This window comes from Perca fluviatilis, chromosome 5 (genome assembly GCF_010015445.1).
Source record: "Perca fluviatilis chromosome 5, GENO_Pfluv_1.0, whole genome shotgun sequence".
Classification (NCBI taxonomy): Eukaryota; Metazoa; Chordata; class Actinopteri; order Perciformes; family Percidae; genus Perca; species Perca fluviatilis.
In genome coordinates this window covers 21,167,223-21,194,888 of record NC_053116.1, presented here as the reverse complement: position 1 = coordinate 21,194,888, position 27,666 = coordinate 21,167,223, and the positions used below count along the sequence as shown (strand labels likewise).

The 27,666-nt window shown below is 41.2% G+C and overlaps 1 protein-coding gene across 6 annotated transcripts in view; it reads left to right on the top strand.

The window, feature by feature from the left end:
- fmnl3 (formin-like 3) overlaps positions 1-26,985 on the top strand; it is a 31,140-nt gene extending 4,155 nt beyond the window's left edge. The window contains exons 2-26 of one of the 6 annotated variants that reach the window (XR_005639338.1): positions 9,937-10,020; positions 10,150-10,230; positions 10,825-10,901; positions 13,639-13,722; positions 14,235-14,381; positions 15,524-15,632; positions 15,830-15,906; positions 16,344-16,437; positions 17,190-17,264; positions 17,408-17,518; positions 17,630-17,779; positions 18,379-18,480; positions 18,702-19,071; positions 19,633-19,725; positions 19,843-19,967; positions 20,557-20,759; positions 20,845-21,148; positions 21,239-21,319; positions 21,450-21,579; positions 21,709-21,869; positions 22,042-22,143; positions 23,339-23,431; positions 23,560-23,683; positions 24,829-25,506; positions 26,818-26,918. Coding sequence is in view for 5 of the 6 variants with exons in the window: in XM_039801496.1 (XP_039657430.1) it covers positions 9,937-10,020; positions 10,150-10,230; positions 10,825-10,901; positions 13,639-13,722; positions 14,235-14,381; positions 15,524-15,632; positions 15,830-15,906; positions 16,344-16,437; positions 17,190-17,264; positions 17,408-17,518; positions 17,630-17,779; positions 18,379-18,480; positions 18,702-19,071; positions 19,633-19,725; positions 19,843-19,967; positions 20,557-20,759; positions 20,845-21,148; positions 21,239-21,319; positions 21,450-21,579; positions 21,709-21,869; positions 22,042-22,143; positions 23,339-23,431; positions 23,560-23,683; positions 24,829-24,920 (3,069 nt within the window). In the remaining variant the exon portion in view is untranslated. Of the gene's footprint in view, positions 1-9,936; positions 10,021-10,149; positions 10,231-10,824; positions 10,902-13,638; positions 13,723-14,234; positions 14,382-15,523; positions 15,633-15,829; positions 15,907-16,343; positions 16,438-17,189; positions 17,265-17,407; positions 17,519-17,629; positions 17,780-18,378; positions 18,481-18,701; positions 19,072-19,632; positions 19,726-19,842; positions 19,968-20,556; positions 20,760-20,844; positions 21,149-21,238; positions 21,320-21,449; positions 21,580-21,708; positions 21,870-22,041; positions 22,144-23,338; positions 23,432-23,559; positions 23,684-24,828; positions 25,507-26,817 lie in introns of all 6 variants that reach the window. The other 5 variants (XM_039801496.1, XM_039801499.1, XM_039801497.1 and 2 more) reach the window with 5 other exon arrangements.
- Positions 26,986-27,666: the final 681 nt, after the last annotated feature.

Here is a 27,666-nt window from a genome sequence, read left to right as displayed (position 1 = left end):
TAGTCTAGGCTGAGGCCACAGGACAACTTCAGAAAGGGAAAATTCCCTTTGAACTGGCAGTCTGCCACTGTTCTTGGTTGTAATGACTTTACCAAAATTTTTTTAACAGTGCACACATATTTAAGAGCTGTTACTGGAGCAGCTTGGGATTATTTTTACCACTTGATTGTTTGATTTGTCTGACTCTGCTCAACTCTCAACGTCTTTCATGCTATGACACTGAGTTGCATCATGCGTAAATGTGCCATTGCAGCTTTCTTTTGAGATTTGAATGTCTCACCATTAAGTAGCAACAAATGCTGGGAAAACTACAGATGAAAAGTCAGTGGTAGTGAAATAAGACATGGTGACAATGTGACTCCAGCGCCCTGTCTGACATCACTGTTTCTTGATGGCTAAAGTATAAAGAAAGCTGCAGTGTCTTATAGATGCCACTCAAGTGGAACTAATGGAGTCAAGCTGTGCGATGTGTTTATTGGACATAAAACCTAAATCATTTTGATATGTTTAATGGCGGTTGCAGTTTATTTATGTGCATAGTATGTTTATCACTCCCTTTCTCACATGCATCATCTTTTCTAAAAAGAGAAAATGTGTTTGTTACGTCACTTACGTTGGAAGAGTGTGTACATCTGGCTCAGCCACCCGCCACTATTTTCCCAGGAAGAGGTGGATTATGGGAGTTGAGTACACAAATTTAGAGCAGCAGGGCAGGCATGGGGGTTCAGCGCAAGGCTGTCCACCTGGCTCTCTCCACCCTCGGGCTACACTTCCCCAATCTGGACTTGGCTTTATGGGGAGTTTTAGTGCTTCTCCACCCTTCTCATTGCTGTTATGTTGGAAAGTAAAGGTCAAGTTGAAGACCATAGCTGGGCTGATATAACATGTCCACATATATCGAGATTTTGGAAAATACGCTTATTTGCTTTCTTGCCGAGAGTTAGATGAGAAGATCGTTTTTATGGTAAATATGAAGCTACAGCAAGCAGCCAATTAGCTTAGCTTAGCATAAATACTGGAAACAAGAGGAAAACAGCTTGCCAGGCTCTGTACAAAGTAAAATCCTACCAGCACCTCTAAAGCTCACTAGTGAACAGGTTTCATTTTGTTTATTTAAAACACAAAAAACAGTGTAAAAAAAGCATTTTCTGGTTGGAGCTAGGCTGTTTCAAGTATTTAAGCTAAGCTAACCAGCTGCTGGCTATAGCTTCATATTTAGCATAAAACATGAGAGTGGAACGTGTATTTCCCAAAAATGCTATTACATTTAAAGCCACACAGACCAATAAAGCAATAAAGCGCAAAAGGTATTTGTTGTTTACTTTTCCAGATACATTTTAGGGACATGTTCTTTTTTGACTCTCTAGCCTCAGAAATGGCAACTAGCAAGACATAATTAATTTTTTCACATCACAGAAATGTATGTAAACCTGGTTTAATTCATCTATGCAGAGGAACTGCATGTGTTTTCCATTTCTATGCATATGTAAGTTTTTTTGTAGCATGCATTTGTGCGTGTCAGTGGGGGTTTGCATACTGCTCTAATGCAGCTGCACCAAGGCTGTAGTTTGAAGAAGTGGTTTCCTCCTCAATACAATGGGGACTCTGTCAGTCAGTGTTGTTTTAGAAAGGGGGCCTCATCCCCTGTTGCACTTTGTGCCGCTACACTCTTTTTACATGGATGCTAAGAAGAACTGCTGTAAGCATTTAAAGAGCCAGTGGATTATAGCAGCTACCTCTCCTACACACTAGTGACATGATGTAATTATTTCCCTTAAATGACATATAGTAGCCTTTTCTTTATCTTCTCATTTCTCAAGACTTCTTCTTCTACTTCTGATTTTGGTTTTTATTCCCATTTATTTTATTATCACCGTTTCCCCTGCCTCCAATACAAACCTCCACAGATACATCCTATTTGATTCAAAACTTTTTTTCCACACAGCTCAGGCTCAGATTTGTTGCCCTTTCTCTTTGGCCCACCTTCATCTTTTTTTAACTGGGCAGCGTGTCAAACATGGTATGAGTTATTGAGGCATTCATGTACCTGCATTCCTAACATTCTCTGTGTATAATCATCTGTTGGCTGGGCCTTCCCTGGGCCCTGCTTGGACGTATACGGAGGAGCACAAACAGGATGCTCACCACACAGGAAGGAACGAGTACCTCCAATTCATGACCTATTGTAGTATTTATTTATAACTCAGTCCTAACCTCACTTATCCTTGTTTGTGTTCACATTTCCTCGATACAGTATGTTCAAATAAAACAAATAAATAGGACAATATAATTGTCAGGTGGGATTGCTGGAATCATTTTATCTCACTGTTTTATCTCAAAACGTCCTAGATAAGCTCATGTAAACAAGTGTGCATTTCAATTTTGCTCACATTTGAAGCTTGAGGAACATCTTGCTTCAGAAGGACCTTGTGCTCAGGACATTTTTGTCTTTATCTCAGGCTTTGGCCGTGTGTTTGACTTACCCTGTGATAATAACGGTCCCTCGCTTGATGTCACCGGGTAAATAAATGGATTAGCAAATGGGTCTGGGAGGTAGTTCTTGATTTATCAACCGAAAACCAACTTCCTGTTGCTTTGACTGGCCGTGGAATGTCCATTTGGTCTTGAGTTGTAAAGAAGGGACTGGAGGGAAAGTTATTTCTCTCAACAGAGTGACTCAGAGAGGTCACATATTAGAAGACGTGAGTTCATGGGAGAAGAGAGGATGCTTCAGAGTCCATTCAGGCAGGAGAAGGGAAGGTTGTGGACGAGCAGGAGGGCAGAGAACAAGGTCTGAAAACCTCACGCCACAGCTGTAAACTGTGTTGCCTTTAAACTCATGATTTAATGGGGATTTAACACTCCATGATTTGAGCTACGACGCCACTTAGGGAAAGTTTCAGCCATTAGCAGCTTGACCATTTGTGCTCTATTGCTGAAACAAAGTCAAGTAGTCAGATATGCGATTGACAGAAAATACATCAATAATGCTGATCATTGATGAATGAAATTGAATTTATCATCATCATTTATTATTACTCCAAGTCATTTACCAGGCAAAAAAAGCCTTAAATTCACTAGTTTCAGCCACTCAAATTTAGGCATTAGCTACTTTTCTCTGTTTTTATTTCATTGTAAATATAATATCTTTGAGTTTTAGACTATTAGACTAACAAAACTAGCAATTTGAAGATGTCACCTTGAACTTTGGGAGTAGTGATTTAAAATGATATTTTCTGACATAAGTTAAAGTTTCCCTGTTTAATTGGGAACAATAATCAACAGATATATTGATAATAATAAAAAAATCTATTTTTAGCCCTAATCTATAGCTTAGTATAAAACTACAGCAACTAAGAAGAGTTTAAATTATGTATTATTAAGCAATTTATGTTATGTTTTATATTATTTTTTTACTTAGGTTTCACATGTCAGAAATGTGGTTTTGAATGTAAATAAACAAGGTGTGCCTTTACCTGTTATGCTAATATCTTATTAAATATGTTTATATTTGCTTTGTAAACAAGGAACAGCATCAGAAGGATTGGACAGGGAGGAGTACTGAGGTCCATGAAAAATTTACTTCTTCGCCTGTTAGAAAAACATCTTGTCCTCTCTGCTCTCTGTCCCTCCCACCTTCAGTCTACTGTCTTTGGAAGCGCTGGTAGCGTCTCCATTGTTGGCCTCCTGGTCTTCCAGCATCTTTGTGCAGGAACTGATGCTTTGTTGTGATTGCCTGGTTCGGGTTACCTAGCAAAAGAGCGATAGGGTGATCGGATGTCTGCTTGGAGAAAGGGTGGGCAGTGTTTTCTCACACTCTGCTCTGTTGCTTTCAGTTCAGCGAGGATTACCTGGGAGCTGGAATACACCTACAATTCATTCATACACACATAAACACATTGTTGGAGTGGATGTGCAAAAACACACACACACACTCGTATTACAAGTTACAGCAAAGGTACAAACCTGACATCAGTTTTTTGATTTCCTGAAGAGTTAAGGAAGTCCCTGCAGCCCAGTGACGACAACCGGTCATCCTGTCAGCTCTCATTGTCTTTCAACAGCAAGGAAAAGGAGAAATCCAAACAAGAGCACTGACAGCAACATTCATTAATGAAAAGCTGGTTTGATAATGTGATTTACACCTACGTTTACCACAAATTATGTCATTTAATGAAGTCATTTGGCTTGTTAGGCCCCACCTCATGTAGTCATCAGTGTATGTGACATGTACATGTATGACAGACACCTAGGAGTTGGTTCTGTACCCTTCCTGTCCTTCTTAGTGTTTGTGAGGGTGTAGAGTTATTCATTTCCTAAATTTGCATTTTTTTCTCTCTGAGGGATACATTTAGGTTTAAATATGTCCAGTCATCTCCGGCATAATAACTGGTGCATCACTTTCTTTTCTCATCGTGGAGGCCTGAAATATGCTTAAAGAAAACACAGTCATGCCAGGTCCCATATTCATTCTGTTTTCTTTGCCTCCTTGTTGGCTCTCCTTCCTTACAGGGATCAGTGGCCTGGCTTTTTCCAACCTCTTCATTTAAGAGCTACTGGTCTTATCTAACCCCTCTTTGGCTGGCCTGTTATTTTCCTTTGTTACCAGATCATTGAAATACATTCAGAAATGTGTCGCTTTTTCATACATAGCTGAGGTGCTTTGAAACAATATGCTTTAATTTGGATTAAGAAAAAATTGAATTTTTCTCTGATATTATTTATGAGGCCGCAGAATATGTTTACCACTTTGTTGTTCTTGAAAAGTAAATTACAGGCTAGATATCTAAGTGTTTATCCTGGAAATTGTAGCAGCCAAATGAAATAACTTCCAATGTCAGTCTTTTATTCTCTGAAAAGTATAGCAAGAGCCACAGGATTAATGTCCAAACAGGATCTGAAAAAGCTGATCCATGCTTTTGTTTCCAGTAGGTTAGTAACTGTTTCTTTTCAGGCTTCAGCTGTAACAAAAACAAAAAAATATTACATTAACTCTTATGTCTCTAAACTGGCAACTAAAAGGTCAGATTATTGTTTAATTATTTTAAAATTAGGTTACATGTCTACAAATCAATTGATAGGTTAGGACCACCATAATTAAAGTTTCTGTTGACACCGGTATTATTATTTAGGAATAGTTTGACATTTTGGGAAATACCTTGGGAAATGTTGGACTATTCCTTCAATAATCAGATTTTCAACTTTTACTTTACATTTTGTGAAGCAGCTTGAAATGCCATTGTGTATGAAATGTGCCATACATAAACAAATAAATTACCCTGTGTGCTCTAAGCTCAGTGCATTGTGTTGTGCGGCTGTGACCCTTGATTATGTTGACAGTTTAGCTGTGCTTTAGCTCCCTTCTTCCTGGACCCCACCCCGATGAGCAGACACTCAGACTTGTTGGGGGTAAAGGGGGCTGTCTGGGCCTCGATGTCTGAACTGCCATAGGCTCTGTCCAGCATTGGGAGCTCATGAGCCGCCCACTCCTTTCCCTCTGAGCTGATGACAGTCTGGCCTGTGTAAACCTATCAAGTAGATAAAAAACACAGACTCTGCATATCCTGATAGAGTACAAAAGAGAGAATCATATTGAATGCATCTGCTTAGTTGGCCACTTATAGGGTCTTTCAGTCTGAAAATTAGATTTTATAAGGCAAAGCGCAATACCTGCATACAACTATGCCCAGCTTGCATGGGCTTACAAGCCACCACAAATTCATATAAGATAGATCCAGAACGCTGCACATACATTTTCAAACAATGCTACAAAAAAGAAAGAAAATCAATTAAAATCCTTTTTACAATCATCATCATTGTCAGACCTTCACTGATAACAAACATTACTATATAACACAGAGTAAATAGTGGTATATTAGTAAATTTTGCCTTCTCTTCCAGGCTTTGATAATCTCCAAACCCGGATACTTCAGGGTATTTCATGGAAAATCTCCATCCTTTAATCATCATAGTACAGAGAAGATTATATTTGCAACCAAATTAATCATGCAAGATAAACTTCTGTTGCATGCCTGGTAGCAACCTAGGGAGCAACTTTTCAATTTAGTGTCCTGTACAAAAACAAACCGGCTGAGCAGGCAGGGCTCTAAAATGAAGAGTAATTTAGTTTGGTGCTGTGTATAACTGTGTTATATCTTATCCTGACTGAAAGTGTGAAGCTGTGAAAAAGGTCAGGGTGGAAACATCCTGCCACTCTTTTCCATTTGTCTCTCTGGAGTTTCTAGTCATAAACTCAACTCAAGGCTGATTGCAAATCAGCTCGGATTAGAAAGCTGTCCAGTTTAGGGCACATGGACTTGCCCTGTTGACTCTGATGTCTGAAGTGACCATGGGCTCAGCAGCATCGCCCCCCTCGGTTGTGGGGGACTGTGCGTGACTTGAGCGCTCTGCTGAGTCCCTGAAGGCTCTCCTGGACTCTCCATGCCTCCTTAACCTGCAACCTGACCCCCTCAACTACTTTAACTGTTGAGGCTTTAAAACCTCCATCTTCCTTTGTCAACGGCTCAAATGTTTCTCTGTTTCAGATTTTATGCCCTCTCTGTTGGCCGGTGTTACTCCTGTGCTTAATTCTCCTTCACAACATCCTTTAACCTTTAAACACTTTGTGTATTTCCCTTTGTTTGTGCATAATGTTTTTTTTTTCTCTTTTAAGTTATTATCCTAGGGCTACAGACAAACACTGTTTTCACTATCAATTCTCCCAATAATATGTATTACTATTTAAGTGTTTAAAAGTGACCATCTTAGTTTCACAGAGCCCAGTGTAACGTCTTCAGATTTTGTGTTTTGTCCAAAACCCATATGTATTCAATTTCACATTTAAGAGGCGAATGTTTGGTATTTTTTATACCACTGAATCCAAATTAATGTTGATTAATCAACAAACTATGCATTGTTATTCATTTCCTCCATTATGTCTTTTGTGAGACATTCATTTACTTCTTTTATGTAACTGATTTGTGTGCAAGAGATACAAAAGAGATTAATAGTGTTTGGTCTGTTAACAAGTTTAATACAGTGGAGTTTTTTATTCTCTGTTTGGAAACGCGGCCTACTGTTTTGGCTGACAATGGGGGCCTAATGATTGGCGAGATAGTGGTGATAATGGAACCAGTTCATCTGGTTGTGCAGTGTACTGGTGTTGTGTTTTTGCTCTACACAGCACCAGAGGGCATACGCTGACCCTGCCCACCAGCCATTGTTAGCGATTTTCTATAAGGAAAAAAATAGCTCAAATGTCAAAGGATGGGAATGGCACAGCACCAAATCAAAACAAAGCGCCACATTGAATCCTTTTTCAAGACCGTCTCAGGTCAAACAAGAAAGGCCTTGCTGGAGGAGAGAGTATGTGGGCAACATGGCAACATAACAAACCCCAAACATTTTAGGCATTTATGTAGTATTTCACCCCTAAAATGGGTCGATGACTCCAAAACTACAAGTGCCACTGCTCCCTCTTCCCCATAAAACAACTTCTTTTTAGCTTCTTATAAACACAGGAAGTGCGAGATTGTATCACTGTGGGAGAAAGTGAAATGGCGTTAGCTAAATTGGGTTACTTGGCTCAAATTACCCAAATCTAGTCAGAAAGGAAACATCCACTCTGCCTTTTGCCTTGTCGCAGGAGAAACCTCTTCTCTACCCCCTCTATCATCGGAGCAATTTTCTTTATACCCGTAACATTTGCAGCTCCACACATCTGCTCACAGTCCCACCTGTATTTGTTTACATTACCTGAGGCTCTCACTGACAAAGAGCATAACTGTATTAAACATCAAAGTCTTGTGTGTGTGTCCTCATGGCTCATAATGGCAATGAACCTATTGCATTTACGTTTACTGATCGTATACTGAAACTCTACACTGTTCTTCACTTCTAATTCATATTTTTGTAACTGAAATATTTTTCAAATCCAATAGCAATGGACAGGTTTTGACTTTATTTTGCTAATTTTGTCTTTACTAAATGGATAAACGTGTGTGTGTGTGTGTGTGTGTGTGTGTGTGTGTGTGTGTGTGTGTGTGTGTGTGTGTGTGTGTGTGTGTGTGTGTGTGTGTGTGTGTGTGTGTGTGTGTGTGTGTGTGTGTGTGTGTCTGGTCTGGTCTGGATCTTTTTGAGTATTTCATAATTAAATTACTACAAAGGGGACCTTGCTCTTTGCCGGTTTGCCCCACAGTTCTACTTCAGTATACATGACTGGCCAAGACAACAAAACAAACCAGGCTTTGGGGCCTGGACAGATGCTGGAGTAGATAACTGGGCTTGTTTTTTCATTTACCATGTGTTTACATCAAAATTCAAGCCTTTGGAACATTATCTGGAGTGTGTTAAAGGGATCCACTTAGTGCAATTGGTCCTTCTCTGTCATTATTTCATGATGAATATGCCTTATCAGTGACCAATACTCATTAAAGTAGTTTCCAGTCTTTGTTAAAAATCCTCAGAGACATAATTTATTAGAGACAGATACGGATTGCAGGTAGTACTCTTCGCTTCCTAGTACGACTTTGTCGTAGGTGAAATTTCTCCCAGGAGAGACGGAGGAGGAGAGAGCAGCTTGGGGGTCAGACGAGAGAGAAAAGTTACTACTATAAACTACTACTATAAACAGGACACATTCCTCCTGTAATTCTGGACATCTGGCATGCACGTTGCCTCTCTCTTCTCTTCTGCATGGGTTTTATAAAGCAAGTTATGTCAAAGGCCCCATATGCACCATCCCTGCACTGTTTTCCAGTACAGTTATGGCTTCGTCAGGCAATGCATTTTTTATGCTTTTATGCTTTTTTTATGCTTTATGCTTTTCTATGGCATCCATCTACAGTTTAAAGTTGCTGCATGTGTTTTTTAGTGTACTTGGTAATGTGTGATTACAGAAATATGAAATTATTAGTCAGCTGTCAAGAAATACAGAAGCACCGTTTCTTTACCTCTGTCTTCTTTAGACAACATGATTCATGATGTGCTGATAGAGTGAGTAATGTGGTCCCGATGTGGAATAAAAAATAAATAAATAAAATAAAATCAAACTCACATGTGATGTTCCGCCCTTACCAGTGACTGAGTGGTTGTCATAGGAGCAAGTGTGTCATTTTCCATCTATCAGTGGGAAAATGCCAGTGTGAGCATCACATCTGGCCTGGGATGGGTTAACAGGGTGTTGCGTTTTAGATGGGAGGCTGAGTTATAGCTGCAGGTTAAAAGTCAAGCTGACAGGCCGTTTGTGGCTGGGCTTACAGGGTTCTGTTGAAATGGGTGTAAATGAGGGTTCCCAGTGCAAACAATCCCTCAAGTCTCTTCAAAGAGAAACACAGAAACAGAAACACTCAGATTGTTGTGCTTCCTCATTTTTAAGATTTCCATGTCAACCTCTGTTTACAAGCTCTTGGCTCAGTCAAGGAAGTTATTATTCAAAAGCTTGTGTCGTATAGTTTGTGTTATTTTTTTACTGTTGTCCGAAGACATAAAACGCTGAAGTGGGTTGGTCTCCAAACACAAATTAGAGCATTTAGGGTTTAATTTGAGCCACTGTAAATTGGCTGCCTCAGGACGTCTCGTGTGGTGTTCAAGTGTTTTTAAGGCTGGATTAGATGACAGTTCTCGTAATAGGCCCCGTACTTTGGTAGTGGCTTGTTGTGGTTAAAAGCAAAGAGTTTTCTGCACAATACTGAGACTCGAGAGTGCAGAGGACATGCGTATCATCTCCTGCGGCAGGATGCTGAGTGTTAACACAGGAAGTGAGGTCATGGTCCTAAGTCCCCAAAATACTGTATTTGGCGGTGCTCTGCTGTTGGCGCCAGAGGCCTGTAAAGCCCCAGTTACATCAGTCACATCTGCTTGAAATAGTCAAATAAATAGGAACAAAGGAAACATGTGGTTATAAATGAAACTAATGCTTACATTTTCTATTTTCAGAGTTCTATGAACCTGCCTCCAGACAAAGCACGCCTCCTCAGACAGTATGACAATGAGAAAAAGTGGGACCTGATCTGCGACCAGGTGCAGTCATAAACTTCTATTCATAAATGACCAAACCAGCACTCACAATATTATCACTTTACATTCTGCACCAACACACTGACTTCAGCAAACGGCACATTACAATGCTTACTCTGTGTGTATCTTCAGGAGAGATTTCAGGTGAAGAATCCACCTCACACCTACATCCAGAAGCTACGAGGATACTTAGACCCTGGAGTCACACGAAAGGTGGGAGAGTACCAATGACCTTTCAAATATAGTGTCCACTTAAAGGGGAACTTTACCGATTTTACACATCGAAGTCTGTTTACAGTTGTTGAGGAGTACTACAAAATGTTTTAAAAAACCGTTTGTGGTTGATAAAGTCTGATAAACTTAGTTGCCTCTGAAGACTAAGTTTGCAAATAAAAATAAAAATCTGGTGGTGTGAATTTAGAAAGAAGTGAGCTTACCAGACCTCTGTAGCTCGCTCCTCATCTGTACTTGAGGGTAGCGGCTCAAGGCTACATTAGCCACTACTAGCATAACATATCCATATCTCCAAATGAACTAACGGCGGTCGAGTTGCATTGTGGGTAATGTAGGCAACTAGCAAGAAGAACGTGTCGAATAAAAAAGACAATATCTCTGGTTCTGCTGCATTGATTTTAATAATGTTTTTATTAAACTGTCCATCATGAGTCCGACAATGTTACAGGAGTGCTGTGCTAAATCAAAGGATTTCCCTTTTAAAAAGGAACCTGTAAACTCTCACTGCTTATTAAGTAGCACTTGCACAATGATATTTCTGCAGCAAAACTCTGTGTTTATTATGTGTTGCAGAAGTTTCGCAGGCGGGTGCAGGAATCTACAAAAGTCTTGAGGGAGCTGGAGATCTCACTAAGGACAAACCACATTGGGTAATCAATACTTATTTCCCCCATTTGTCTGGTCAAATATACAGGTCTATTCAATGGTGCACGAACCTGAAGGAAACCACGTTATTGTTTCTTCCTGGTAAAGAATAGTCCTTTCTGTGCCGTTGCTGCTGCAGGGACCCAGAGCTCTTTCTGGTGCCCAGATATCCCCCATTGTTCTAACTTGCCAAGCTCTGCAGCTCCACTTCATAGAGCTGGTCCTCATAATGCCCAGATGGTAGCCATTGTGCTGCCTCGTCCACTCCCCCATAGTGTTGATCAGGAAGCTTTGTTGTGTATGCCAGAGGGACAGGAAGCCTGGCTGACCAATGCTGAACCCAGTGAAAGCACAAAAACATACAAGGATACTTTCATGTATACACATTTCTCACATTTTAAAGCAAACTATTATTTTCTATTGTTTTGTCATATTTTGTCATCGACATCCAATACTGTACACAGTTCACTACACACCCACTGTGTATGTGGATGTTATGTCAAGCCTTTCTAGCCTTTATCTTCAGTGTTGCAGACATGACCCTTGACTCTACAGTATAATCGGATGTCACACAGATACTTTCATATAAAAAATGTCCTGCAGTGACTTGCCACTGAATTCCCAAACCAAAAGCAGCCTGTAAAAAGACTTTGATTTTCCATAGGATCCATTGAGTTATAAGAATAACTCATATTCTATTAGGCCTCATCAATAAAGGTCTGTTTCAATGCGTTTTCCAGAAAGACTGGTGGGCAAAAAAAGAAAAGAAAAAAGAAAGCCATTTTCAGAAGGCTTCTGTGGATGGGATTGAGTGTAACAGTTGCTGGTTTAGTGTGTGTGTCTAAATCCTGGGCCCTTTCTGATGTGTTATTCCAGGAATTGCCAAGAAAATCTGAAATAGCAACCGGTTGGACAGAAGTAGAGAAAGGGAGAGAGGAAGGAGTGAGGGGTTAGAGGCAAGGAGGGAGAAAGGGGAGGGAGAGTGGTGGTAGACAGGAAACTGATGATCAAGCCCACCTCCTTGTCCACCCCTTCCTCTCCTTCCCTTCACAATCTTCCTACTGCTTTGTTTGCTTTCCTCAGTTCTTCTCCTAACCTCTCTTCCCTTCCCCTCTTTCCCTCTGTCCTTCCCTCCCTCCCTCCCTCTGCTACTTTGAGGCTCATGATTGCTTTCCTGCCTGACTCGCCATTGGTTGACTCATAACCAGCACTTCAAGACTATTTTAAGAACCTTTTACCCCAATCCTGTCCCCCCCTGGAGTTCCCTGAAGAAGTGGGGAGGAGGTGAAGGGGGTCTGTAGGGGAGGCAGCCTAAATACTGTTGACTGTCAGGGGTTCGACCTGAGCCTGGCTCCTTCAGCTATATGACCTCCACATTCTTTCTCTCATCGCAAAGGGAATTCCTTTGTTTGGAGTTGATTCTCTCTCCAAAAAACTGGAGTTAAATGTGGAGGAAAGCTGAAGCCTTGCTCTGGTTTACTTTCCATAACATTCCTGCCAAGTTCCCTCAGTCAGAGGGAGAGACCCCCCCCCCCCCTTAGAGCTGCCTAAAAGGATAATTCCGGTTTATTACAACTCGGGTCTTATTTTTGTAATTTTGCAATAATCCTTTCTATCAGTTATGAAAGCATTGTACTCACAATATCATTGCTCAGATATTGGAACATTGTGACATTGCTACAACATTAATAAAAAAGTATTCAGATAGAAATGAAGCACAAGCTGTCATACAGGCAACTGAAAGTTTAGCCAGATTACAGAACCTCCTTTTTTTCAAGATAAAAACGAAAGTAAATGCAACTTAAATGTTTGTAGTAACCCCCAATTTGCACAGAAATAGCGTGTGCACACACAACTATGAGTTTAACCAGTTGATAGATGAATGGACAGTTTGGGTAACACTTTTGCCTTTATTTTAATTTCCTAGTAATTTTGGTTAACCTGGGGGTTTGTTTAAAACCTGTGTAATCGTCTGACTGCTTGTGTTTCTTGCCATTTCTGAATTCTTTTTAGCAAAGTCAGCCTTTTCCCTGATCTTAACAGTTAACTTGGTCAGTACAAAGCTTTTCTTTTCTTTCCTTTTTTATACTTCATCATCATTAAGTAGTTTTAGTAATTATTGTCATACTAGGTTTGCAACACCGAATTCATCATGTTTAAACTTTGGTAGGTGTGGTAATCAGATATTAACAATATTACCAATTGTAATACAGTAGAATGAGAGAAAATGAAATATGAAATAAATAAAGATGTCTTCTTAATACAGTGCCTGCAAGTAACAATTATGTTCATTATTGATTACTTTGCCAATTGCATATCTAAACATATAATAACATTAATACAATCCACTACATATACATTTGTCTATACCCTTTCTTGTAATTACTTTTAAAGAACCTATTCTCAATATTCTAAGTAAATATTTGTCATTCTCATCCATTATTGCAGGAGCCATTACACAAAATAAAACAAATAAAAGTTATTAGTTAATATTAGTGGTAGAGAGGATAGCCCAAACAAGATTTAAGTTAATACTAATTTACACAGATAAATCCTTTAAATACAGAAAGTCCTATAAGAAGCCATTTAAGGAGTAGAAATTACACCAATCTCCATTTTCTTTGTGTTTCTGTTTTTCTTTCTCTTTTTATTCATTAACGGGTAAAATGCAATCCTAAAGGATAAAACAATAAGGGTGTGTTCTTGACTTGGTCCCCTGCTAACCTTTCTATGTTCCCACAGGTGGGTCAGGGAGTTCCTGAATGATGAGAACAGAGGTCTTGATGTCCTGGTGGAGTACCTCTCCTTTGCTCAGTGTGCTGTCATGTGAGTATTTTTATACAAGTACGCTTTACACACACACACACACACACACACACACACACACACACACACACACACACACACACACACACACACACACACACACACACACACACACACACACACACACACACACACACACACACACACACACACGTCATGTGTAGCCAATAACCTTTCCTAAGGAACTGGCTGCTGGGTTAACACGTCGTGTCCTTAAGAGCCTGTGATAAACTGCTTTTGCATCTAAAAATGTGCTCTTGGCAAATTGCACTCTTTGGATGTGTTTATGCCTTGTTGCATACTTGGCAAACTGAATGAGCTGAGCTATACCTTGCCTGAATGGGACAGAATCTCTGTGCTGAGCTTTATCATGCAGCTCAATGACAGTTCTTGTGATAACCCCTGGCTCTCTACCAAGCTGCCTCGCTGACCTAAACCTCCCTGTGCCTCTCATCTACACCCTCTGTGCCTCTGTGTTGGCTTGTCTGTCTGTCTGTCTGTATGTGGCCCAGGTTGGATTTTGAGGGGCTGGAGAATGGGGAGGATGGCTTCTTGGACAAGGCTAAATCTTGGAGTAGGTCCATAGAAGATCTGCATCACACCAGCACCCAACCGTTCTGCAACACACTGGTGCGCTCTGCCCGCCAGTCTGTCCTCCGGTACGTATTGCTAAGCTAGCTTCCCCGCTGTTACCTATCCCTGTTATTGCCTTGCTCTGCTAACCTTGAATGCTACAGTCATGTATTACCATGCAAGCCAGTTGTCTTTGTACTTTTATGTTTCAGGACGATGCTTGAATAGTTGATCAATTATGGATCTGCTGACCTCTGTCTTGAACTCAAGGCTCTGCACAAACTCAATCAGATGAGCTGTATCAGAGATTACTAAAATCGTTGATCTTTTGCGTTATGAGTCTCTCTTTGTTAATGGTCCTCCCTCATCTGTCCAGATGTGCGCCTACACTTTCTTCAGATGAGAGCCAGCTGTGAGCTGCAGCATTTGTTGGACAGTTGTCTTCTTCATCACTAAGCCACACACAAACAGGAGATGAAAAAATATAAAGTCTAATAGGAATAATTAAAAAGAAAAATAGTCCACAAGAAAACTTTCAGGCTTTATAGCATTTAGATTAAAGCAACACTATGTAACTTTTCCTGCTTCGGTCCCCCTACAGATTGGAAGCAGAATTGTCCATTACATTACATTGTCCAGTTCATTCGAACTACAGATCCGCTACCCGATCTGGCAAACTTGCATAATGTAATGTAATGGACAATTCCGCTTCCAACCTGTAGGGGGACCGAAGCGGGAAAGGTTAGATAGTGTTGTTTTAAGATTACTGCTGAATCTGAATTAGTATAACTTTACGTATCATGTAGTATTACCTTAGAAAATGTATCTGATTTGGAAATGCCTAATCACGAGAGACTGTTAAGGCCATTTATAAACTGCACACGAAAAGTAATACTACTATGTGCACAATGATGACTGAGCAATACAGTTACATAACAGCGGTCTGTGTGCATAGATCACGGTCTGTTGACAGCAACAAGGAAACCAAGCATCTCCCATGATGCATCTGTAATCACAAAAGCCTTACTAGTTTTTTCTATCAGACCTCGTTCTCTGTAATTTTCTCCCTCTGCTTCTCTCTATGTGACACACTTACAACAAGAGTCATATGAACACCAAATAAATTCAAGAAATAAATGAAACTATGGTTAAACATCAAATTTAAATTAAAGCACTATGTTTGATAACTGAAGCTCTACCAGATATTAACTTCTGCCATCCGTTGCAGCTATGGCACGGTTCCCAACAGCAAAACCATCAAGAACTCCCGCCTTGTGAGCCAAAAAGATGATGTGCATGTGTGCATCATGTGCTTGAGAGCAATCATGAATTATCAGGTAACCACCACACACAATCAGACACAGATATCTGTTATAAACCTGAGGGTTATGTGTTTCCTGTGCAGTGAAGTGCTCGATATATTCTAAGGTATTTCTGACCACATTCTCTCTCTCTCTCTCTCTCTCTCTCTCTCTCTCTCTCTCTCTCTCTCTCTCTCTCTCTCTCTCTCTTTCTGTCTTTCTCCTTCATGCAGTATGGCTTCAATATGGTCATGTCTCACGCACACGCAGTCAATGAAATTGCTCTCAGCTTGAACAATAAGAACTCACGGTAAGAACTGAGGCCCCCTTCTCCATAGACGCAGGGCTGGGTCAAACAATAGGGGAAACCCTGCAGCCAGTTCATATGATATGCCTCTCATTCTCCATGGGGCTCAGCTTCTCTCTGAAGTTGGGGATCAGAGGCGTATATACAGGTTGTTAAAAGAATGTTTACTAAAGGGAGATTAGTGGTAAACCGCCAGGGCTGATCACTTCATAATGAAGGCTAGGAGGGTAAACAGCTAGAAAGACCTGCCCTTGCTTCAGACTTTAGTATTATAGAATTCAACTCCTGTATGTTGGTGTATTTGCATTAATTTGGAGGACATACATTCTGTTAGCGTAGCATAGTATATGTGTTCTTTTTCACCTTTAATTTGAGAGCGTTAGTGTTTGCAGTTGAACTTTATCTGGGTATGTCTTAACTAGTGTCACTTGTACTTCCAGGACGAAAGCCTTGGTCCTTGAGCTGCTGGCTGCCGTCTGTCTAGTCCGAGGAGGTCACGAGATTATCCTCTCAGCATTTGACAACTTCAAAGAGGTGCCCAAAGCAATTCTTTAATGAAACTTGAACTATTATCATCTAAAGTGGCACTGTATATATTTGGTTGGAATACATGGCTAACCCTGTGAGGATTGGATTAAAACCTCTAACTGACATTAATTAAATTGACACCATCTGCCACATCCCTGATGTGCATGAAGGCAAAAAGGCAAGTGTAGGGGGATGAAAGTGGAGGAACTCTGGGAGATTTTATGTCTACTGAGGGTGTAAGCAAAACCCTACGGTGGTCTGAGGTCATTAGTCTCATTAAGACACCAGATGTGAGCCAACCTTGAACAATGATAAGGATCAACTCCCTGATGGGAGCCAGTGGACCACAAAGGTTTGCTTAGCCTCTCGGTTTCTGCATGCACAGTCATCTAAACACCGGAACTAGACAATTATCTCGCATTCGAAGCCCCAGAGAACCGCAAGAGCTAATCAACCCACTAGTCAAAACAAGATTTCTGTAGTGGTATTTAAAAAAAAGATACATTAAAACAAGGTGACAGGTCTTTGGAATATCTCAAGAAGGCCACCTATGGTATTCAACCACAGCAATCAAGGATTCGGTCCACAATTAGTACTATTTTTAGTTTGGATTGTCAGTAGCAGTACGCCACAACCCCTCCAATGTGTGCCAGATTAGTTGATATATTTTTTAACATAAGACAAGGAGTTTTAAAATAACTAATTTTGACCTTCCAAAAAAAACAACCTCTGCATCGCTGCATCTTTTGCATTTTTAGGTGTGTAAGGAGAAGCAACGCTTTGAGAGACTGATGGATTACTTCCGCTGTGAAGAGGGAAACATTGACTACATGGTAAGATAAGCTTTGTATTATGGATGGATGTATTCTTTTGGATTTTTGCTATGTATGTATCTATCTATCTATCTATCCATCCATCCATCCATCCATTCGATTGAATATATTTGGATCTAAATCTGTCTGTGTCTGTTGTCCAGGTTGCTTGCATGCAGTTCATCAACATTGTGGTCCACTCAGTCGAGGACATGAACTTCAGAGTCCATCTGCAGTATGAATTCACCAAGCTTGGACTGGATGATTACCTGGAGGTAGGGTGCTGTGGTAAAAATGGGCAATCCAAATAAATATCCTCAAGCGGAGACTATTTGTACAGTGGGTGTAGAGTATCTCTAATGCTGATTCATTCTCCCTCACGTCAGAAATGTAAACATACGGAGAGTGACAAGCTGTCGGTGCAGATCCAGGCCTACCTGGATAACGTGTTTGACGTGGGTGGTCTGCTGGAAGATGCGGAGACAAAGAATGCAGCTCTGGAGAAGGTAGAGGAACTGGAGGAGCACCTGTCCCATGTAAGTGCACCACCCAGTCTGGACCACCAACACTGCTCTCTGGGCCCGTTTATGAGATTGTTGTGGTTCACCAGCTGTGTACTTAACTTGGCTGTTTGTACGTGGTGATTAAAAAATCTACTCTGTGTTTGCATTTCACAAGTGGTTCAGAATAGTGGCTGGAGAATACTGTGCCTGAAACAAGCTTAATATTGTTCTCGTATTGGCTCATTCTTTCTGGGCAGTTGCCTTCGTATCCCACGCTGCTTTGCAAAGACCTTCTTCTCATAGAAAGGTTGTGGGCAGCCCTGACATCACTCTAGGAATTTCATAACAAACTCTGCTCTCGGGGGTGAGGAATGATGGGGGAGGATGAGGGTGAAGAATCCCTGTGAATTCCTGTGCAACATGTGTAATTCGAAAATCAAAACTAAAAGCTGTGTCATGCTCTTGCTGTGCCATGCTGCTGGGTATATATTATTTCTTATTGATGATGCACAGTGTATAAGGGGAGGGAGTGGGAGGGAGTAGAACTGGGAAAGATGCCCGTGCTGCGGAATAATTCCTGAATTCACCTCCTCTCATCTCTCTGTTGTTGTTCTCCCCGTCTTCTTTCCCAGGTGACGGAGAAGCTGCTGGAGCTTGAGAATGAAACAATGATGAAAGTAGCTGATCTGGAGAAGGTGCTCCTTCAGAAAGATAAGGACCTGCATGCAATACGGGTAAGCCGGCAGTTGTAAAGATGAATATTGCTTTGCCTGCCTCACATCAGAAAGGCTTCACTTCACTTCACTTCACTTCACTGTGTGTTAGTGAAGATCTGTTTCAGACGCACATAGCTAAATTGCTGTGATAGCAAATTAGGTCAGCAGGAAACAGGATGTCTCTTTGGCACGTAGAGTCATTGTGTTGTGCTCTTTATCACCCCCCGGTGGCCGTCCAGGAGACATACGAGTCGACCAACACCCAAGTCACCACCCTGAGGAGGGTGATCAAGGAGAAGGATGCCGCTTTCCAGAGGCACTTCAACATCGAGAGGCGGCTCCTGGAGCTCGAGCAGCAAGGCACCATCCGTTTGCATAAGAAGGCTGATGGAGACATTGCCATCGAGCCGCTGGGTGTCGGGGGTGGGGGAGGCGTTGGGAGTAGTGGCCTTGGGATTCCACTGGGTGACATGAAGCAGCTGTCTTTGGGTTCAACAGCTGGGTTAACTGAACCAGGGGGACCAGACACTAGTTTACCACCAGCCAGTGAAGCCCCTCCACCTCCTCCACCACCTCCACCGCCTCCTCCTCCTCTTCCCTCTGCCTCAGGTGATAGACCATGACTCACAGTGATTATGTCAGTGACACATATATGTGAAAGTTGACTTTGTTGGACTATAGACCCTCAGAGGAGGTCTATTTTCAGTTCCCCTCCTTGTTCGTTCATGCCAAGCCAGGTGATGGGTCACAGCACTGTTTCTACCCCAGACAGGAAAGGGAAATGCAAGTTGTTTCCTTTGTGTGTGAGAGTGCAGGCAGTCTGTTGCACAAAAAAAACAGTACCAACTCTTAGAGCAGTTTTCAGCTCTTTTTGTAACTTAATTTAACCAGGAAATGGCTTCACTAAGATTAAAATTCTCTTTAGCAGTGTGTCGATAACGGCTCTGCATAGAACATAAAACAAAAAAATATAATACAGGCCTATAATGAATTAAATTCAATATAAAAAGAATAATAAAAGATGACAAAGCACAGAAGATCAAAGTGATGATGTAGAATTGATAAAATTACACCAAACAGATAAATGAAATGAAAATAAAATCCTAAAACTCTTTTGTTCAAGTGTTCCCGTAAAATGTGTTTTAATATTTTCTTGAACATTAATTACAGATCACAATGCACCAGTCCCACCACCTCCACCTCCTCTCGCTCCACCTCTGCCAGACGCTTCTCCATCAGTTATCCTGAGTGTGGGTCTCTCAGGTAGGAGCCCATGCAAAATTACATCATTGTTGTGTACTTCTTTGGTTTCTTTTCCACTGCAGGTAACTGAACTAATGATAACACTTTTATAAATTTGTATTTAATTCTCGAGTACAGCTATCAGAATCAAGAAGCCAATCAAGACCAAGTTCCGTCTGCCTGTGTTTAACTGGACAGCCTTGAAGCCCAATCAGATCAACGGCACAGTCTTCAACGAGATTGATGATGAGCGTGTGCTCGAGGTAAATCAAGCAGATAAAACTGCTAAAAAAGTTCCTGAAAACTTCAATAACATTGGATATCTATGACTTAATAAGCAACAAAGATAAGATTTAATTTTTTTAAAGAACATCCTTATGTATTATAAACTTATTATTTACACTCCAAATCTCAGGTAAATTTACTAAAACCTGGGTGCCTGGGTAGCTCACCTGGTAGCCCATATATAGAGGTTTACTCCATGACGCAGCGGCCGTGGGTTCAACTCCGCCCTGCGGCCCTTTGCTGTATGTCATTCCCCCTCTCTCTCACCTTTCATGTCTTCAGCTGTCCCATTTAAGTAAAGGCTTAAAATAGTTTTTGCCAAAACCTGAATGGTGCATGAAATACATGACATCACTTTTTTCCAACTTTGCCCCGCCACTCCAGACCAGTGAGAAGAGCACAGAGGAAAACAAAACTGCAGATATCTCTCATGTGAAATGACCAAAACCACAACTAACTTTGGCAGAAAATAGTGTGTTCATGTAGAAGCTCATGGCTCGTAGTAAGAAGCTGATTGACCTTTAATATAAGTTCAGAACATGTAAGTAAACTGTCACTTGTGTGCAGGAGCTGGATCTGGAGAGGTTTGAGGAGCTGTTTAAGACCAGATCCCAGGGTCCAGTTGTGGATCTTTCCTGCACAAAGAGCAAAGTAGCCCAGAAGACGGTAAACAAAGTCACTCTTTTGGACGCCAATCGCTCCAAGAACTTAGCCATCACACTGCGAAAGGCGAACAAGACTACAGAAGAGATCTGCAAAGCAATAGAGAAGTATGCATTTTTTCCTGGACTTGAAATACTTTTTGAACCATAGACAAGAGAGAAAAAATTACTAATATATGTTATGTTTATTCAGATTTGACCTCAAGGCCTTACCCGTCGACTTTGTGGAGTGCCTGATGCGTTTCTTGCCTACGGAGGGGGAGGTGAAGGTGATGCGTCAGTATGAGCGTGAGCGGCGTCCACTGGACCAGCTAGCTGAGGAAGATCGCTTCATGTTGTTTTTCAGCAAGATTGAGAGGCTCACACAGAGAATGAACATCATTACCTTTGTTGGGAACTTTTCTGACAACATCAACATGCTTACACCACAGCTCAATGCAGTCATTGCTGCTTCTGGCTCAGTGAAATCCGCACCAAAGTTGAAAAGAGTGCTCGAGGTAAGAAGTGTTTTTTTAACCGGTGATTTTATATCAGCAGTGTATTGCTTATGCATTTTCATTTACAGTATTTTTCTGGTTTACTTGTAGATCATCCTAGCTTTGGGAAACTACATGAATAGCAGCAAGCGAGGCTGCGTTTATGGCTTCAAATTACAAAGTCTTGATCTTGTGAGTATTACGTAGTAGAATTTCGTGCTCAGTTAATCGCCATATACAAATATCAGCACAAAAATATGCCACACAGTTCATTTGTGCAGTGCTTTTGTTGATATTGTCATTCATTCCTATTGTTACACAGCTGCTGGACACTAAGTCTACAGACAGGAAGATGACGTTGCTCCATTACATAGCTCTCATTTTGAAAGAGAAGTACCCTGAACTGGCCAACTTCTACAATGAACTGCACTTTGTGGAAAAAGCTGCAGCAGGTGAGTTCAGACAAAGCATTATGCAGATATGTTAATAGAAATGTCAGTTATGTTCAGTTAAATAAGAACAGTTCTATAATGTTGTATTGCTCTAAATAAAACATATTTCCTATTGACTGTGTGCAAAAGTATCTCTGGAAAATGTGCTGCTGGATGTTCGAGAGCTAGGGAAAGGCATGGACTTGATACGGAGAGAGTGCAGTCTCCATGACCATTCGGTCCTGAAAGGCTTCGTCCAGACCAGTGACACACAGCTGGACAAGCTGCAGAAGGACGCCAAGACAGCAGAGGTATCCAACACTGTCCTCACCTCCTAACCTCAAAGGAAAAAGAAATGAAAATAAACATGAGGAAAACCTCTAACCTAGAAGCAGCTCACTGACCTCTAACACACATCCAATCATGACTCAACAGTGGTTACATACATTGCTTCTACTCTGGCACTGTCCTTCCCGATTCTAGGAAGCCTTTAACAATGTGGTGAACTACTTCGGAGAGAGTGCCAAGACGACTCCGCCCTCGGTGTTCTTCCCCGTGTTTGTGCGCTTTATCAAGGCCTACAAGGTGAGGACACCAAGCAATCTTTGTATTTTTCTTCACTTCTGTACTGACAGGGTGAAGCTTTCCCTCCTGATCAAATGGGAAGTTCCCTGGTTTCAGACTTGGATGTTGTCAGTCTCAGTGAGAGAAGAGGAGCAGGGCAGAGCTTTGGCTGCCTCTGTACCACAGGACGTGGCGTATAGTCCGAGGCCAAATAACAGGAAAGGCCAGCTGGGTCTGACTCCAGGGCTGCAGCTGTGGTGTTTAGACTGGTCCCCCCTCTTCTCTCATCCCCTTTACCCCCGGACAGCCTCGCCCTGCACCACCGCACTGCACACTTCCTGAGATTGTTCTCAGCCTGGATTTATAGGATCTGCTTAAGGAAATGTGCAACACAAGGATTTCTGTGTGTGTCTGTCTGAGGGCGTATGAGTGACTTAAAGTTATAGTTCAACATTTGGGAAATTCGCTTGTTACGACTCCAGGTTGGTCCAGGAAACATAAAACCTGGAGATGAATGTGATGAGTTGGTTTGAAACAGTAACATAAAATAATGAACTGATTAATTGAAACTTGACTGCAAAAACACTACCTTTCTGACATTAGCCTGGGAACAACAAACAACAGAACTAACTTGCGTTCTTGGAGAGGGTTAGATGAGAAGATCGAAACCACTCATGTCTGTCACTTAAATATATGTTTTCAGCCAGCAGTCGCTTGGCTTAGCATATACTGGAAACAGGGGAAAGTCTAGTTGTTTCCAGTCTTTATGATAAGCTAAGCTAAATGTCTGCTGTCTTCATATTTAGCGTATACATATGAAATATCAATCTTCTCATCTAACTCTCAGCAATAAAGTGAATATGTGTATTTCCCAAGATGTCAATCTATTGCTTTAAAGCACATTCAGTGTATGTTTAAAGTAGTTGTGTGTGTTTGAAAGGTCAAAAAGCAGAGGCAGAAAGAGAAATCATACATTTCTTATGTATGTTTTATATTCATCAAAGTGTGTGTGTTTGTGTTTGTGTGTGTGTGTGTGTGTGTGTGTGTGTGTGTGTGTGTGTGTGTGTATGTGTATGTGTATGTGTATATGTGTGTGTGTGTGTGTGTGTGTGTGTGTGTGTGTGTGTGTGTGTCCTGTTTATGTTCTCTATCCTTAGAGGGCCACACAAGTGTCTTGACTTGTCGCAAACTGGTCACGTTTTTCTCTTCTCAACAGGATGCAATGGAAGAAAACGAACAAAGGAAAAAGCAGGAGGAAGCAATGAGAGAAAAGTTACTGGCTCAGGAGGCTAAACAGCATGACCCCAAGGTACAGTCAAAGCACATGCAACTGAGCTGAATGAAACCGAATCAGATGTTTACACAGTGCTAAATAAAGCTTTGTGGCATGTCAAAACGGCAGAGTGAACAGTACAAATATCCTCTCCGCTGGTTTAGGTCCAGGCCCAAAAGAAGAGGCAGCAGCAGGAGGAGCTGATCGCAGAGCTACGCAAGCGGCAAGCCAAAGACCACCGGCCCATGTACGAGGGCAAGGATGGCACTATTGAGGACATCATCACAGGTGGGCCAGACAGCACCCCAAAAAGACCCCATGTGGGTGCCAGAAGCCCTGGTCGTCCCAAGTGGAGGATGACTGTGGTCATTCACTGCTCAGCTCCTTTAAAGTGCACCTTGTGCTACGTAGTCCAGACACCACCACATCTGGAGCACAGCACATAGCAGCCTCTAGTTATTATTCCATGATGCGCTGTCTAGTTAGAAATGTACTACACTAAAGCTGTTGAGCCGCAATATGTAGATAGTCATACAGATAGGCAGTTTGATTCCAAGTGTACATAAAATTTAGTATACAGGATCTTTATTTACAGGATCCTTTTTAACACTATGTGTAGATTCTTTTATGTGATTATAGCATTTTTCAAAGTATTATGATGGAGGTTTTTGTTTGTAGAAAAATAAGATGGTGAAAAAAAGTGGTTGGGGATTATGCAAGTCTCTCTTGAATCTCCCAATATGAGGTGCCAAATTCAGACATTTTAAAATCCCACATATAAGGCTTTAATGACAGAAAAATCAGTATCTCCAGCCTCAGGATAGCACATAAGCTAACCAATGTTTTTGTCACGTTGATTAATCAGTGCTTAAAATGTAAATAATAAAAATGTTGCATTCATGTCATTTTAAGTAATGTTAATAATATTACTATCAGAGCTGTTAACAGCTTATTATGCAATTGAGGCCTTACCAAGATATGCTCAGTGCATCCTAATCTGATAACGCTTTACTTCTAGTCCCCTTATTTAACAACATTTAAGCAGTATTCAGACAGTTATGGTTTATAACACACTATAATGTAGTTGTATGTAGATATAAGGACATTTTACATGTTAATGTGTAGTATTTGTCAGCAATTATAACTTCTATGACTACATATTTCATATCATTTTATATAGCTGTTTTAGTACCATTTTGTTTATACAGCAGCCTGCACTTATGTCTGCTTACAACTACATTATACTGAGTTATTAACCATTTATTAAATTATGTGTGCTGTATACTGCTTAAAAAATGCAAAATGGGGGATAGCACAGGATTATTACAGTCTTCTGAAAGAAATTTGAAGGTGGTCTCCTCCCCCCTCCTCCCTCCCCGAAGGGCAGTGTCTCAGGTGTGACATGTTTTCTCTTCCTCACCCTCCTCCCCCAGTACTGAAGAGCGTGCCCTTCACAGCCCGCACTGCTAAACGTGGCTCACGGTTCTTCTGTGAAGCCAACATCTGTGACGACGCCAACTGCTAGCCCTCCCCCCCCCCTAATGCCAAGGTTGTCCAGGTGTCTCTCGTACGCCTCCTGACCCCACTGTGCATGCAGCATGATCCCCATCTCCCACTCAACCCCAACCTCACCACTACAACTACTGTGAACTAACTTGGGCTGTTATTTGGTTGTTTGTGTTCTACTTCAGAGGACTTCTATCAGGCGTCTGGTGATTGGAGTCAGCCAAACCTCTTTGTCTGATGCAGATCTCCATGGGAAAAAAAGTTGTACAGCGTGTCAACATATTTTTGTGTGTTTGGAAATATGTTGATATACTCAGAGTACAATCAGCCATGACTGTGATTACATTTTTAAGTGAGCTGCATGTCACAAGGCTGTGCATTATTATGGCATATTTCTTTCATGAAGCTGAATTCAACAGTCATACAGAAAAGAGGTTTGGCTAGTTGACTGGTTTTATCAACGATGCCTTGTTCCATGAAACTAACTTGTTTGGTGTTGGTTTCCGGCTAACATGTGCCTCTTCTTTCCTCAACCACCACTGTTCATTCTACCCCCTCCAGCTGAAAAGAAGATTAATGACAGTATTTCCCACTCCTAAGAGAGGGTAAGGAAGGTAGCCTGGCTGAAACCCGGCCTGCTTGGCCCTCCGGCTCCTGTGTGCTGCTATAGTGATGTCAGCTGCTTCAGCTAGTGCTTTGGATGCATAAAAAGGCTTCACAGCACTGAGATTTGCTTTACAACACAATAGTTAGTAAACAAGAGTATTGAAGATGACTTAAGAAGCGAGTTACAGTAATACAATATCACTTGCCCCAACAACAGCCATTAAAACATGAATTCAATTCTTAAACTTTCCATCAAGTCTTTGCCTCAGAAAGGAAGCCTTTGATATATTTTAAGAACATCATTGTTCAGTCTAAATTACCTTTATGATCATCATCATCATCATCCTCACCCCCTCCTATTATGTGTTGCATGTTGTCCAGTGTTTATTTACCTCTCACCTGTCAACAACGTCCGCCATGTTTTGTCTATGCTAACTGTCATTTGCACTGTGCTGAACAGCTGTTTGGTCAACAGGCTCTAGAAAACACACACACACACACACACACACACAGTCAGATTAACATGAACACTGTCAGCTGTATTAAAATTATTTTTACAGAGATGAAAGGTTTTCTGTTACTTTAGACACAGCCAGCTTGATTTTTGCTCAACAATTTGAAGAGCTTGTTGACCATTGTACTGTAACTGTAATAATGATGGCTACTTTTACTTTTACTGCTGCATTATTAGTTTTACAAAGTTGCCATAACTGCATTCCCAAAGCCTTGAATTTCACTGTTTGTGTATCACTTCTACAAGTTGAAATGCAAGGTTATGGGAATGTGTCATTCAGTCTGAATTGTTTATGCACTTATTTGCTAATTTTATATTTCTAATACTCAGTAAACAAAGTTTACCTGCAGACGTTTTGCAGAGTTTTTACAATTGTTTGAATGAAATATACAAATATACACTCAGTTGCCAGTTTATTAGGTACACGTAGCTTAAACTAATGCAACAGTCCAGAAATAACTGCTGAGATTTATTATGTTCAGTTTTTGTTGATTCAACTGTTTGATAATGTTGGAGGATGTTTGTTGTGAACTGTTTTGCATGAGAGGTGTTTCTGTTTAGTCTACCCTCATTCATATAAATGAGGGGAGGGCAAAATAATAGAAACACGTCACGTAATTACGTGTAGCTGATAAACTTGCAACTGAGTGTATGTCCTCTACATTCGTGGCTTAAACACACTCTTAGCACTTCAAAAGTAAGGGAAATAGTAGAAGCAAGTTTGCAGATTGACCTCTGGGTCCTCTAACATGTGTGCCCCCCTGTCTCTCACCCCTCTCTCCATGCCTACTCACAGATCTCCGAAACCAGCCTTTCCTGCGAGCTGACGCGTTGATCCGGAGCGGTTGGAAGAGACCCTAAACCACTTATTGGTCACTTATACTCCTCTCCCCACTATAACCTCCCTCCCTGTGTCCCGATGGTCTCTCTCAACCCTGAGGCTGCAGATCACACAGAGACGAAGGACAGGGCCCCTTGTTTAGCTGGGTATTAGGCTTTACTTTAAGTGAGCACGTCATCATTACAGAGCACAATGGTTTACATCATTACAGACACCATGTTTTCTTGCAAATGCAAACTTTCCTGTTGCTGGCAAGCAGCAGATTGGGACAAAAAAAAAAAGGTGAGGTGAGGACTGGCGGACCAAAAAAGCAGGAAGAACTTTGCTTTCAGTAACAAGCGCCTGCCAGCATGTGGATCTTATTCCCCAAGACCGTTATTTTCCTCAGATTATGCAGTCGTAGCAGGACTTAGACTGGGAGCCAGCCAGGGGAAGATGCCTTCTCTGCTGCTGGGATGTTTGCCTTGAAGAGACTTGCAAAACCTTCCTCCAAATAACAGAGAAGCTTCAATATTATTATGAGACATTTGGGGACGGTTTCCTAACTTTAAGCCAAGTGAACACATTCAATCAAGACTTAATATTGATAATTTAGATTTCAGTCGCATGTATCTGGGAGGAAAGACCATAGATTCTTTTGGACAGCTAGCCAAACCAAAATTTCTCCAATGTCTCTTGTTTTGCTTAAAAAGTGCCTTTTTATGTGTAAACAGTGTTATTTGTCACGAGTCAGCCATAATTTGTTTTACATCTTTCATTTGTAAAATATTGTATTTTGTATTGCCTTGTTCTATAACATCAGTC